The sequence below is a fragment of the Trematomus bernacchii genome, unplaced genomic scaffold (genome assembly GCF_902827165.1).
Source record: "Trematomus bernacchii unplaced genomic scaffold, fTreBer1.1, whole genome shotgun sequence".
In the NCBI taxonomy this organism is placed as follows: domain Eukaryota; kingdom Metazoa; phylum Chordata; class Actinopteri; order Perciformes; family Nototheniidae; genus Trematomus; species Trematomus bernacchii.
In genome coordinates this window covers 36,323-51,931 of record NW_022987739.1, presented here as the reverse complement: position 1 = coordinate 51,931, position 15,609 = coordinate 36,323, and the positions used below count along the sequence as shown (strand labels likewise).

Sequence of the window (15,609 nt, the reverse complement as noted above, 5' to 3'; positions counted from 1 at the left end):
TAGATAGATAGATGCAAATTCATTGATGAATAAATTCCAATAATGTGCCCCTTGTTTACAAAATATTAAGAAACTGATGTCAGCTCATCGTTTTGATTGATGAAAAAATGTTTGATTTTTTTTTAAACAATACAAAAAAATTCTAAATAAAAAAATTATTTAATTATTTAAATAAAACGATATTAGAAAAAAAAGAAAATACAAATTAAAAAATCCAGAACATGATAAAAAATATATTTTTTAAATCAACAGAAACCTCCGAGCTACGGTCCCTACTCAGTGGGGCTGCTGGGCTGGCTAGCCTTACATGTTGAAACAAATAATTTTCTAAAAAAACAACAAAATGAATAAATAATAATGATATTTTTCTTTAAAAATAATAACATTAAAACGTTAAATCAACCAAAAGGAGTAGGGGGACGACCCCCCTAGAATCTCTCTGGGCAAAAACATATCTTAAAAAAAGTAATGAGGAAACGTATCTGCTAAGATTAAGAAATATGATGCATTGGGTCAGGGAGACTTTTATATTATTGAAGAGTTAATAATGATAATTTAATATTTGGGGGGGTACATGATTCTGGTCCACCCTCCAGCACAGCAGGTGGCGATAATGCACCTTTAACGCTGGTTGCCGTCCACAATAAAAACCGTAGAAGAAGAAGAGAAACATGGCGGTGAGTTCGTGTTTTGTTAGCTTTCATTCAAACTTAACTTCACCTTTCTGTTTTTACACATTATAATGAGCATATTAAGACAGTAATTGTTTATGATGAACATGACCTGTAATGTGGATGAAATACTCGAGAGTTGGGGGGCGTTTTTGTCGCATTTGCTAACTTGGCTAGCCGAGTAAAGCTAACATGTGACTTAAAAGCACATTTTATCTGTTTCTTTTGCAGGATAAAGAAAAGAAGAAGAAGGAGAGCATCTTCGACTTGTCGAAATACATCGACAAGCCGATCCGTGTTAAGTTCCAAGGAGGACGAGAGGGTAAGAGCATTAATACTGGTGATGAAGAGCTAATGCTAACAGAATCAGCCGGTGCAAACATTAGCTTCATGATTGGGATTTGTTTCTCTCTTAAACAGAGGTGTAAAGTAACTGAGTACATCAACTCAAGTACTGTACTTATACTTTTGAGATACTTGTGTATTTCCATTGTATGCTACTTTGAACTTCTACTCCACTTCTTCAATTCTGAGGTAAATGGTCGGTGTACTTGTACTCCACTACATGTATTTGTATTAGTTACTTTACAGATGTGGATGAATGATGTGAAATATAATCAACTCTTAAATCAGACTTTAGTTCCACCTGGAGTAAATTCACAAGCTACCCTGCAGTATACAAAGTCATTCAAACTAGCTGCACCTTTACCAGCTTTGAGAACACTTTAATGATCAATCATTATAAAACATATCATATATATTATTCTGAAATGGACCAATCTGCACAATGACTACTTTTAAGTATATTTTGATGCTGATACTTTTGTACTTTTACTTGAGTAACATTTTGAATGCAGGACTTTTACTGTAACAGAGTATTCCTACACTCTGGTACTTCTATGTTTACTCAAGTACTTCTACACCTCTGCTCCTCAAGTCTTTTAATTGATCCTGACTAATGTGAACTTTACTCTGTGTTTCCTCTCAGCCAGCGGTGTTCTGAAAGGATTCGATCCTCTGTTGAACCTGGTGCTGGACGGCACAATCGAGTACATGCGTGGTAAGTTACAAACTGTGCAGGAAATGTATACTTTTTATTCTTTTCAGTTACTTTTATTTTGAATGCATACTGTGTCAATTGCGGTTCACATGTTCGCTGTCTTAAATAGGGTACACTTTCCAAAAATAACGTGTGTACTTAAAGGTGGGGTAGGTAAGTTTGAGAAACCGGCTCGAGATACACTTTTTGTTATATTCCATGGAATGCTCTTAACATCCCGATAGCAATGAATATCTGAAGTGCTTTGACAAAAAATCCATAAAAAAATGTCATCTGTGGAAGCTGTAGTACTGTAAAAAGCACGACCAATCAGCCGGGCCGGCTAAAATAACTGGATGGCCTACCTGCCTGTCAGCCTTCCATCTGTGCACAAACTTATCTCGTGCCCTCATTGGTCATGTGCGCGTTCGTGTGTGTTGGAGGAGGGGCTCTGTAAGGAAGTGGCAGATTTTTTCCAACTGTGTATTTTCAAATTCGAGCGCACTCGAGCTGGTTTCTCCAAAATGACCTACCCCACCTTTAAGTTATTCCTTACATCTGAAGTTAAATGATAATGTGTGTGTACATGCAGATCCAGACGACCAGCTGAAGCTGACAGAAGACACCCGGCAGCTGGGGCTGGTGGTCTGCAGAGGAACCTCCGTCGTGCTCATCTGTCCTCAGGACGGCATGGAGTCCATTCCCAACCCCTTCGTACAGCAGCAGGACGGCTAACACACGCACACACTTCAAATTACACACACACGCACACATTTGAACATCTGGTGGAGTTTTTGTTTTAATTGTTTCTAAGCATAACTGTAATAATGCGCCCGATAAAGTAATTTTCTGTTGAGAATCATTTTTAAGTTGATGAACGGATGGACACTTGAAAGCACTTCACTGTTTGTCCGGTCCGTGGTGTGCACGTTTTTGCGGAGATTTGAGTTAAGAGGCCACACTTTTGGGAAAACCATTTTCTTTTCATTCACAATAAGAACCTTTTTACTATTCTTTGTTTTTTGATAAAATAAAATAAAATAAATGTTTGTTCAAGATGTTGTTCCCTCTTCAAATTCAAAAGCTTTTATTGTCATTGTACAGAATACAACGAGATTTATAGTTACTCTTGTTCTTGTACACATTGGTTGTGTGGATGGAAAACTCGGATGTAGGAATCCAATTCCGTGATTTTTAAATGTGATCCAGAGAACCATGAAAGTTGTAGTAAAAGCTGGTTTTAGTCGACTACAACACAAAACGTTTCCGTCAACTTTTAGTCATTCAGAACAGCGCTGCTAGGATCCTGATGAGGGTGCGCAAATATGATCACATCACCCCCATCCTTAAATCACTACACTGGCTCCCCGTGGAACTGAGGATCGAATTCAAGGTCTCCGTCCTCACCCACCAGTGTGTCCATGGAACTGCCCCTCCCTGCCTCAAGGAACTCCTCACCCCCCATACCTCCTTGCGGACCACCCACTCCAGCAATACCAACCTCCTCAGACCCCCCCAGTACCAAGCTCCGTACTATGGGAGACCGGGCCTTCTGCTCTGCTGCTCCCAGTCGGTGGAAAGCTCTCTCCGACCACATGAGAGCACCACAGACCGTGGAAGCTTTTAAAAAAGGCCTCAAAACCCATCTATTCAATAGAGCCGTTCCCTAGACCTTTTATTTATTACCACCCTTTTATTTTATTTTTATTGTTTGTTTTTTATTGCTTTTTAATAATTCTACCGTGTTGTCTACTGTTTTTATACTGTTCATGCTCACTGCTTGTAGCACTTCGGGATTTGAAGTCAAATATGAAGTGCTTTATAAATGAAACCCATTATTATTATTAGTCAAGATATATTCTCTTTATTTCCTCTGCTATTTTTTAAATAAATAGTCTTAGATCAATGTCAAATATCCTTTTATATTCATTACATTTCAAATTACAGTCTTGTCTTGTCAAGGCAATAATTTGGTCATTTTAGTCAAACTTATTCCACATACATTTAACCATATCTGATGGAATAACACGGGTTGAATGATAAACAATGCAGCCTTGCTCCCGCTTAAAAAACAGTGATGCGTTTCAGGAATGCTAAAGTGTGTTTGTGAGACAAAGAGCGAGGGACAGAGGAAGTGTAGGGGGACAAAAAATTAGGTTTTGAATCTACGATACAATAACAATATTGTTGATTTTGTCAAAGTGTGTCATGGTATCGGTGTCATCTCCTCATCAACACTTCCAGATCACACAATGTTGATGAAAGTGAAAACACTTAGTTGTGTTTGCCCTGTGGTTCAGATCTACACAGAAACTAATTAATATTTGCTTTGCTCATTATTCCACCAAGTTTATTGAGGCTGGTAGTTTAAACTAATCTTCAGGGTTCGTACGGTGCTGGAAATCCTTGAAAATGCTTGAAATTTCATGTGGTGTTTTCAAGGTTTGAAAAGTGCTTGGATTTTGGATAAAGTGCTTGAAATTGCACTTGTTACTTTTATAATAAATTGCTGTCTGACTGAATAGTTAGCTTTTTTCGATAAAAAAAAAAGAGAAAGAAGTCGGAGCGAGCTTAATTACTTTTCATAAAAAGACAGCTCCACTCCTTTTATACATATTTTGATATTTGAATCCTTTTTTTCAGTTGCAGATTTTCCGTTTTCAGATTCCAAACAATTATTTTTTCAGTTTCAAATCTTGTTTTTCAGGTTTCACCGTTTTTTTCGCTTTCAAACTTTTGTCCCTGATGTTGCTTGGGGGGGGGGGCGGGGCTTACCAAAGAGTAGTTTTGCATCCTGAGTGACAGCCCTCCCTCTGTCATGTTGCCTTCATGGATGTAAGGTAGCGCGAGAAATATAACTCAACACTTTCTATACACAATACTCCCGTGATTGGTGGGAAACCAAACTGATACCAGCGTCAAAGTTCCGTTAAGCGAGCTGTTGAGCATCGTAGTTCAGAATCAGATAGATAGATAGATAGTACTTTATTGATCCCAAATTGGGAAATTGTTGTTGTTACAGCAACATAAAAGGCATTTTACAATAAAACAAAACTACAAAATATACAAGAATAAATAGAAAAAGAAAATAAAATAGAAAATATACATGTCGAAATAGAAAATATACATGCAGATATTATATATATATATACAATATATATATATATTCAAAATATATGGAATATGGAGTATTAAATATTGAACAGATTATAGAGTAAAATGTACAACGTGGTTTTATTTCAAGAGAAACTATGGAGCAGAGAGTTCTCTTCCAGCCAGAGGTGATTTATTGTACAGTGTTATTGCAGTGGGCAGGAATGTTTTCCAGTATCTGTCCTTGAGACAGGGGAGCTGCAGCAGTCTGTTGGAGAAGGAGCTCCGCTGACTGTCCAGCTGCAGGTGGAGAGGATGGGTGGGGTTATCCTTGATGGACAACAGCCTGTTCAGTGTCCTCCTCTCCACCACAGCTTCAAAGGGGTCCAGCTTGATGCCGATGACTGACCCAGCTTTCCTGATCAGTTTATTGATCCTGCTGGTGTCACCGTCTCTTATGCTGCCCCCCCAGCAGACCGCAGCAAAGAAGAGTGCACTAGCCACCACAGACTGATAGAAGATCTCCAGCATCTTACTGCATACGTTGAAGGATCTCAGCTTCCTCAGAAAATAGAGTCTGCTCATCCCCTTCTTGTACACAGCGTCAGTGTTGATCCTCCAGTTCAGCCCATTGTCTAAGTGCACTCCCAGGTACTTGTAGACCTCCACAACTGCCACATCCTCTCCTAGAATGCACAGGGGCAGAGGAGGAGATGTCCTCTTCCTCCTGAAATCAATGACCATCTCTGCCACATTCAGAAGCAGATGATTTCTTCCAGTCCACTCAACAAAATCACCCACCAGCGCTCTGTACTCCTCCTCCCGTCCATCCCTTATACACCCTACCACTGCAGAGTCATCCGAAAACTTCTGCAGGTGGCATGACTCTGAGTTGTATAGAAAGTCAGAGGTGTATAAGGTGAACAGGAAAGGAGACAGCACAGTCCCCTGTGGGGCTCCAATACTACCAACCACCACATCAGACAGCACACTGCCCAGCCGGACGCACTGTGGTCTGTCCGTGAGGTAGTTGGTAATCCAGGAGATGGTGGACGAGTTTACGCTCATAGCCTGCAGCTTGTCACTCAGTAGCCGAGGCTGGATCGTGTTGAATGCACTGGAGAAATCAAAAAAGGTGATTCTCACAGTGCAACCCGATCCATTCAGGTATGAGTGAGCACGCTGCAGCAGGTCAATAATAGCATCGTCCACCCCCAGGTGAGGCTGGTAGGCAAATTGCAGAGGGTCAATGAATGATCTCACCTGCGGTCTGAGATGGGCCAAGACCAGTCTCTCAAGCACCTTCATCACATGAGATGTGAGTGCTACAGGGCGATAGTCATTGAGCCCAGAAGGAGTCGTCTTTTTAGGGACCGGAACAACGCAGGACGTCTTCCACAGCACCGGGATGGTCTCCAGGTGCAGGCTCAGGTTGAACAGGTGTTGGAGAACAGGAGACAGCTGGCGGGCACAGGTCCTCAGGACCCTGGGGCTGATACCATCAGATCAGAATCAGAAAACCTTTATTAGTCCCACAGAGGGGACATGTACGTTGTTACAGCAGGAAAGAGCCACTGACAGCTTAATGTTACATATATTACATGCAAACAAAAGTATTTAATTTTAAAGTTAAAAAAAAGTTATACAATTCACAAAATACACATCCTGTAACAGTTCTGAGGATTTAGCAGCCAGGTATATATTGCAGTTTTTAACAGCATATATATATATATATACAGGGTTGGGTGAAGTGTTTTGCCCAAAATACCAAAAATACCTCATCTGCACTTTTCCCCATAAAAATGAATTTTAATCAATACTTTTAGATGTAAATGGTTTATTGTATCATTACTATGCAACCCAGTCTCACGGCATTTCGTGTTATTAGTCACGAAATTAATGTAATCTATTGATTCGTGTTCACCAACATGATTTTCACCTTTTTTCCGTGTCACACAGAACGATTTTAAATGCAATGTATTTCTATTGGTAGTATGTTTCGTGCCTGCAACACGTCTTTTTGTCCGGTCGGGTCTTGGAAGACCAGAAGCTGTGTGATTCATAAAAACATGTTCTTACTCAATATCTTACCCTAAGCCCAGTGGCGACTGGTCATTAGGGGCAGGTGGGGCACAGCCCCACCTAGTGTCAGCAGAAAGTATTAAAAATAATGATTACAAAAAAAAGCAACAAAAAAAAAGATATATATATAAAATATATTTTAAGATCATGTTTAATCATCTGATTCGTCTATACATTGCTGTTTTAGTCTGTGTTCTTCTAATTAGTGTCTACAGTGTGTGCCTATTGAGCTGTTTTGAGCCATTTGGGACAAAACCCGATCAAGCCCCTCCCTCTCACTGTCTAAGTCAATGGTGACTGTAAAAACTACACTGCGCATGCTCAGAGTATTTTCCTATTTAATGTGTGTGGCAAAAAAATAATGACCATAGGGGCACTGAGCTGCCATCCCCACCAGTGGCGTCGCCTGGCCTGGGCATCCGGGGCTTTAGCCCCGAATGTTTTTTCTGTAGCCCCGGACAATTCTCCCTCAATAATATAATACATTAACCGTGCTTTACGTGAACCTCATCATGACACAAGAGAGGACGGCAGCACTGTAATTTCCCGTGTTCAGTGAATGCAACAGAGGCATGACACCAGACCAATCAGAGAGTTGCATGAAAATAAACGTGTGCTTGTGTCATTCAAGCTCGGCTCTGTGTGTGTGTGTGGCAATAGCGCATTGAGGCCCAATCCCAAACCACGCCCTACACCCTACCCCTACACACTACCCCTCCGTTTGCGCGTTCGCGCGGAGGGTCCGCCACATTAAGTGCTGTTCCAAACCAACGAGTGTGGAGGGGGAGTGGGCTATCAAGCCCTCAAACAGCGAGTCTGCATCGGTGCTGACTTGAGACCGGTCTCTACCTGACCGGAGTCACGCTGTGTGTGTCCGTCAGGAAACACGCTGTTTACAAGTAGTTCCAGCAAACATCCACTGATAAATTGCGATGTTAACAACCTCATGATAACCTCATATTTTTTTAATTTAGGATCATACCTGTGTTTAGTCTAGAAAAAGGTAAATGTGTGCATTTTATTATAAAGTTGTGTATATTTACAGACTGTTGCAAAAACTAAGAAGCTTATAAACATCAGGTTTAAAACTAAAAGAGCTTTACAAAAAAGTAACACAATGAAAGATGTTTGGAGTTTTATTTGAGTTCTTAATTTACATTTTTTGTCTAAGAGATGCTGATTTGAAACCGTTGTTACATACAGTTACGGCATTTCCTGTTTCTGCCGGAGAGAGGGGAGTTTGTCCCAAAGCTTGCCGCTGTATTTACTCCCTCCATCTGACAGGAGGAACCCTCGTTGAGCTGCGAGTGTGGCTACAGACGGAGTTCACTCCGCCACGGAGGGGTAGGGTCGAGGGAGTGGTTTGGGATTGGGCCTCAGTGTGATAGAGAGAGAGAGAGGGAGAGAGGGGGAGGGAGAGACCGGTGCCAGCATGGACCGTGTTGTTAGCATCTGGTTAGCTAGCTGCACTAACGGACATAAGGAGCTGTTTGTTCCACAACAAGCTGGAGGAGAGTCCTCTCCTCTCAGACTGAGAGACTCAGGTGAGCTAAAGGACTCTCTGAGTGTTTAGATACTTAACTTTAGTCTAAGTTATCTCAGTGGGTCTCAAACGGTTTGGTCACAAATTATTCAAAAGATTATTTCCGCGGCACACCTTCATATGATCATTATAGTTATAAAAAAATAAGAGAATAAAGGAAAAACAGTTATGAAATACTATATGGCAGTAAAACAAGAATAGAGTTTAAAAGGGGAGTGATTAGTAAAATATCCATAAAGAAAAAGTAAATCTGTTTACAGTTCTGTTTCATATGGGTGTTGAGAGAGGTATCCATAGATCTCTTCATTTTGCTCTCAAAGTGCACCAGATTGATGCATTTAACTTCAATATTTAAAAAAAAATCTTCCCGGGGGAGCATCCCCCCCGGACCCCCCTAGAGGAGATGAGCCCCCCACTCATAAAAAATACCACTTTACCCCTGCCTATATGCCGTGAGCTGATTATCGAGCCTTCATTGTAACAGTCGCGGGTGTACTGTGTGTGTGCGTGTGGGGAGTGTTGCAGTGAAAAATGCCACTGTAGTGCCGCCGCCACTGTGGGCTAAGCCCCGAATGTTTTCAGGTCCAGGCGACGCCCCTGATCCCCACCATACATCATCTCACATAATTCAGAGCTGATTGGCTGTAAGTACGCGTGCCGCGAAAAGTGTGGTGTGTGAAGAGGAGACGAGAGAGCTGCAGTGACGCGTCCTAAAACCCAGAAGTAAGCTGCGTATGGCTTCCCTCGACAGAAAAGCAATGAGATTTCTCCATAGGATTTTAGAAAATAGCTCAAAATAAGATCTGTGGGAAACGTACCTGTTAGATAAATGCACGTTTTGTTCAGCCGGATAATATCCACATGTCTACCCTACTTTTATAATTTTCTAATCATAAATCTATCGATTAGATTTATGATAGACTTTTGAAACTACAAGAAGATAAGGAGATTTTTGTCCAGAAGGATAGGCAAATGGAATTCATCTTCAAGTCAAGATAAGACCGCAATTGTATTGAAAATGGGATCTTACCAAGAGAGAACAATTCAATATTTAAATGATAAAATTACATTCTTTGGGTATCCTTTTGTTGAACTGTGTTTAAAATGAATCGAAGCAAATAATATTATATTTTGATTTAGGTCAAAATATAATATTTGTAAACCTGAAGAGTCAGTGCATGCCTCACCAGCCATGAACCTCACTGCAGAAGCTTATATATAGACATCTAAGTTTTTTGTGCCCCACCACTTTTGTACATATAAAAACGCCACTGCCTAAGCCTAACCCTTTCCCTTTTATTTTAAATTGTATAATATCTGAGTTTTTTTGCCGTCAGTGAGGAAAAGAAATGGCTCAGAGCCTCAGAATACTGAAATCTGTATTTTATGTCATCTTTTTTTCCTTCTAATTTGTTATTATTTGGTGCAGGCACGAAACATACTACCAATATAAATACATTGCTTCTAAAATCGTTCTGTGTCAGAATACGTAAATCTGTATTTTTTTAAATGTCTTTTTCCTTCTAATTTGTTATTATTTACATTGCTTTTAAAATCGTTCACTCTTTTCCCCGCAGAAACGACTTTAAACCATCAGTGTCACTATTGTGGGGATGTAGGAATGTACCTGTGTCTGGTGCGGAGCCTCCCTGCACTTTAAATCAATTGATTTGCCTTTTTTTAAATCATATTTGTACTGTTAATGCACTGTGCTCATGTCGGGTGATGCGCTCCCTGGAGCCCTCCTGTGGGGAAACTTGGAACTGCACTTAAATCACTTGGTGCTTTTTAAGCCATTTAAAATAGTTTTTCTCACTTTTAAAATACTTTCTGCCCGAGAAATTATTTTTAATCAGTATTACCATTATTTAGGGGCTGCATGAACACACATTTGAGCATCCCTGCACACTTTCCTCCTATTTAAAACACTTTTCAGTGAGGTGCTTCAGCCTGATTCTCTCCTTTTTCTCTGCCCCTATTTAAAACACTTTCCCTCCTATTTAAAACACTTGCTAGAGGAGAAATCTCTATTTCAGCCCTGATTTTGGCACATCTTGTAAATTAGCTAAATTTAGCCTTGTGTTTTTATTTAAGTCGCTGTTCATTGTTTGTTATATAAAGCAGATATCCTATGGACGCTGATGTGTAGATGTTGTGTCGTCTTTTGATAACTTTGTGGAGCTTGTTTTTAGCTGCATGTCTTTTTCTATCTCACTGAACAAAGTCCCTGTGTGTGAACTGGTTCAACTGCTGAGGCTGGTTATGAATCAGAGGGAGGAGCTGCAGACAGTGAGGGAAGTTGAAAGTAGGAAGTCAGACTGCCAGACGCCATTTTACAGCTCGTCAGGAGGAGAACAACAGGGTGAGTGTTAACACCAGGATCTGCTTTTTAATAACACATTCATTATTTACTATGTCAAACTGGATGTCAGAAAATAACTTATTGGTTAACAATCTGCGTCCTAGAGTCCATGAGACTTCTGCAAGTGTTGTACACTTTTATTACTTCCTGTTTTCTGAGTTTCATCAGAGTTACATAACATGTGACAGCCCAGCGCAGTCAAAATGTGTGTGCAAAGAAAATCAAATTTGAAATTACGGTTGGGGTTCAAGGTTTCCTGGTTAGGAATAGTTAACACTGACCTGTGTGTGTGTGTGTGTGTGTGTGTGTGTGTGTGTGTGTGTGTGTGTGTGTGTGTGTGTGTGTGTGTGTGTGTGTGTGTGTGTGTGTGTGTGTGTGTGTGTGTGTGTGTGTGTGTGTGTGTGTGTGTGTGTGTGTGTGTGTGTGTGTGTGTGTGTGTACTGGTTTATCTCTCAGACTGGAGAAGATGAGGGATGTAAAAGAAGAGGACAAATCTTCAGTCTCCAGCGGTCTGTCTCTGAAGAGTGACCGGTCTATGCGTCGTCGTCCTCCAGGCTTCAGTAATGAACCTGGACCCTCAGACACAAAGTAAGAGTCTCCACTGTAACCTGACCTGCAGAGGATCCAGTTTGTTGGTATCTGATCATCTAAACTGTTTAATGAAACCCAGTAGAGTACATTAACAAAGTTGAATTGACCTCTTGTAGGGCTGTGCGATTATGGCAAAAATCATAATCAAGGCAAGGCAAGGCAAGTTTATTTATATAGCACCTTTCAACACAAGGCAATTCAAAGTGCTTTACAAAAATGGAAGACATTTTAAAAATGGCATTTAAAATCAGTCATCCGCATAGCTATGGTAACTTATTTTGTTGTTTTTCATTATCTGAGCCAGTGGTAGCATGTAGATGTTAAAGAGAAGAGGCCCCAAGATGGAGCCTTGAGGTACCCCACATGTCATATTTGTCAACTCAGATGTGTATTTACCTATAGAAACAAAGTTTTTTCTGTCCTTTAAGTAGGACTCAAACCAATTTAGAACTGTTGCCGAAAGTCCCACCCAGTTTTCTAGTCGGTCTAGTAATATGTTGTGGTCAACAGTGTCAAACGCAGCACTGAGATCTAATAATACTAACACTGAAGTTCTGCCACTGTCTGTGTTTAAGTGGATGTCATTGAAGACCTTTACAAGAGCAGTCTCAGTGCTGTGGTTTGGATGAAATCCTGACTGGAACACATCCAAACAGATATTTAAATGCAAGAAGTTACTCAACTGTTGAAATACAACTTTTCAATGATTTTACCTAGAAATGGCAGGTTTGATATGGGCCTGTAATTGTTCATTACTGAGGCATCTAGATTATTCTTTTTTAAGAGCGGTTTAATGACTGCAGTTTTCAGGGCCTCTGGAAAAATACCTGAGTGAAGAGATGTGTTTACTATATGAAGTAGATCTGAGGCCATGCAAGGAAAAACATCTTTGAAAAATCCTGTTGGAATAATATCAAGGCAGCAGGAGGAGGATTTCAGAAGTTGAATAATGTCCTCTAAGTTTTTACCATTAATCTGATGGAATTGTGTCATGGTGTTTGAATTGATATTAGGTGGACATAGGGACAAAACATTTGCTGTACCTGATGCAGAGGCACTGACTGCTTGTCTAATTTTCTGAATTTTGTCAGTGAAGAAGGAGGCAAAATCATTGCATGCCCTGGTGGATAGAAATTCAGAGGCTACTGACACTGGGGGGTTAGTTAGTCTGTCGACGGTAGCAAACAAGGCACGTGCGTTGTTTTTGTTTTTGGTAATGATGTCAGAGAAGAAAGACTGTCGTGCGTTTTTCAATTCCAAATTATAAAGGCCAAGTCTCTCTTTATAGATTTCAAAGTGAACCTGGAGATTTGTTTTTCGCCACCTACGTTCAGCTTTTCGACACTCTTTTTTCTGTTCTCACGGTCATGGCCTTTCTCCATGGAGATATTTTCTTGCCAATCACTTCCTTTACCTTAGTTGGAGCAATGGCATCTATAACATTTTTAATTTTTGAATTAAAATGATCTACTAGCTCATTTACTGAGATGTTAGCAGGGGCAAGTGTGGATGAAAAATTATGAGTAAACATTTCCCTAGTATTTTCTGTTAAATATCGCTTTGTGGTTACCTCTTTCTGAACATTTTTGTGAACAGAAATAGAGCTCTCAAAGAAAACACAGGAATGATCAGAGAGTGCAACATCAGTCACCACAACCTTTGAGATATTCAGACCCTTTGAGATAATTAAGTCCAGAGTGTGCCCCTTATTGTGCGTGGGCTCCGCCACATGCTGAGTCAGTCCATAGTTATCAAGAACACAAAACAGTTCTTTAGCCCCTCTGTCCTGGGGGTTGTCAACATGGATGTTAAAATCACCAACAATGACTAAACGGTCAAAGTCAATACACACTATAGACAGCAGTTCAGTAAAATCATCAAAAAAGCTTGCACAGTATTTGGGTGGTCTATAGATATTTAGGAACAGAGCTCGAGAGGAGCATTTCAGCTGAAGGGCCACATATTCAAAAGAAGCAAAGTCCCCATAAGATGTCTTCCTGCATTGAATGGAATCATTGAACAAAATAGCAACTCCACCCCCTTTCTTATGCATTCTTTCCTGACTCATAAAACTAAAGTTGGGAGGGGTTGATTCGATAAGAACAGCTGCACTGTTATTTTGTTCAATCCAAGTTTCCGTTAAAAACATAAAATCGAGATTGTGCTCAGTGATAAAATCATTGATTAAAAATGTTTTTCCTGCCAAAGACCTGACATTTAATAAAGCTAGTTTAAGTTTGTTAAATACACTATCAGTAAAAAATGTTGTGACAAGCTGTGGCTGACATGGAATCACTGCTAAATTTGATAACCTCACACAAACGTTTGAGCACTTCCTGTTTCTAAGCTGATTTACCGCTCTTAATCTATTACCTATCAACACAGATATCGGCAAAGCTACTGGCAGGCAGGGCCCCGGCATGTGCTGGAAAGAGTTGAGAGTGCCATATGCCCTTGAGCCTGGACCCAGCACATATCAGTAAAAGTTTGTTGCGTTTTGTACACACACATCCTTATCAGGCTTCGGAGACTGCAGATGCTTTCTTGAAGGGAGGGGAGGTGGTTGACGTAGGCACGGTGATGAAGACGGGGGAGATGGTGCGCGTCTCTGCTTCTGTGATTTTGGTGGGCGTTGTGGAAGGGCGGGGGTAAAGGAGATGCTGCCAGGGGGGGGAGGTGGTTGACGTAGGCTTGTCTTCGGTGATTTTGGTGGGCGTCGTTGAGGGGCGGGGGTAAAGGACATGCTGCCAACCCTGCATATCGCCTTCATGCGGTCATCGAACTCCAGGGGGGAGGGCGAGGGTGAAAGGGTGAGCGGAGAGTAGAGAGAGCTGGGGGATGAATGAAGAGTATCCTCAAAGGCGTTGACAGGGGGGGTGACGGGCAGTAGAGACTCCTCCATTTGTGTCATAGGTCTCCCATAATCAGAACATTCCTCAGGCGGGTGCAGTGATACTTCTTCAGGGTTTTCTGCGCAATGTGTTGTGTCTTTCTCCTGTTTTGATTCCTCTTGCCGCTTGTCCTTGGCAGAGGGAACAGATTGCTGACGCAGGCAGTTGAATATGTTAGAGATAAACTATTTCACTCCTGACTTGTTCAGGCAAACTCCATCTGCCTTAAAAAGATGTCTGCGATCCCAGAAAAAGTTAAAATTGTCAATAAAATGGACAGAATGGTCAGTGCAGGCAGTTGAAAGCCACATGTTCAATGCAAACAGTCTGCTGAATCTCTCCACTCCTCTTCTGACTGGCGGTAGAGGGCCACTGATGAACACCTCCGCATTTAGAGAGCTGACAGTTTCCAACAGACATTTAAAGTCTTCTTTCAGCGCTTCTGACTGTTGTTTCACAACATCATTTGTTCCAATATGTAGTACCACATTCTTCACAGTCGGATGTTCAGCCCCAATATGCAGGATCTTCTCAGCCAAGTCGGAGACCATATCCTTGGGAAAACAGAGTACTTTGGTGTTGTTCTTACTACACAGACCTTTTACATCTCTTACAGCAGAGTCACCCACAATCAGAGTTTCAGGCCCAGTCGTTAGCTTTCCCTCTAGCCTTTTACTTTTGGAGTAGCTATTGGTCCTTACCCTGCTGTGTGAAGAGGACAGGTTATCCAGGTCATCAGAAAGAGATCTCCGGTTCTGGGTCAGCGGAGCGTATCTGTTCTGGATTGGCACACTTGGTGGTTTAGGAGGATTGTTTGTAGTTCTCCCTTTAGCAGCTGTCCACGGCTGTTTCCTAGTATGAATAGGGGTTGAAGAGGCACTCTTCCTGGGTGATAACAATGCAGGCCAGCCGGTCGCATCACAGATTTCAGAGCGCTGGGCTCTGCCTGTTATTCGCCCTCCCAAATCCCATGGAAATGATTTACTCTTAGGCTTTGCACCCAGAGAGTTCCAGGGAGGACTACCACTTGTAGATTTATTACCCAGTACACAGCCCTCCTGTTCCTTGGAAACCTTGTAGCTGCTAACTAGCTGTGAGTTAGCATACCCTTTTCCATTATTTTGCAACACTGGTAAAGTGGTGTTATTCCCACAACATAGTCCATTCACTTCCATGTTAACTTCCAACCGTTGCATTTTCATTTCCAACACAGCCATCTTCTGTTGAAGTTTGTGGAAGTCATCTGTAGAGGCATTTTGCTACCAACTAGCTTAAGCTAAATAGCATGCAGTAGCCTACCAGGCTTTAGCTGTTGCTAGGCCACGCTACTGTAAGAC

At 41.2% G+C, this 15,609-nt stretch overlaps 2 protein-coding genes across 2 annotated transcripts in view; both read left to right on the top strand.

Moving 5' to 3' along the window:
* The window catches only part of LOC117496148 (NLR family CARD domain-containing protein 3-like), a gene marked incomplete at its 3' end in the record, with an annotated part of 682,747 nt that overhangs the window by 652,198 nt on the left and 14,940 nt on the right, over nt 1-15,609 (top strand). The gene's annotated exons all lie outside the window — the stretch shown is intronic.
* Nucleotides 582-2,768, top strand: lsm7 (LSM7 homolog, U6 small nuclear RNA and mRNA degradation associated). Its single transcript, XM_034147071.1, has 4 exons — nt 582-677; nt 903-993; nt 1,660-1,731; nt 2,303-2,768. The coding sequence occupies exons 1-4, from the start codon at nt 672-674 to the stop codon at nt 2,443-2,445; spliced, it is 312 nt and encodes a 103-aa protein (XP_034002962.1). The 5' UTR covers nt 582-671; the 3' UTR covers nt 2,446-2,768.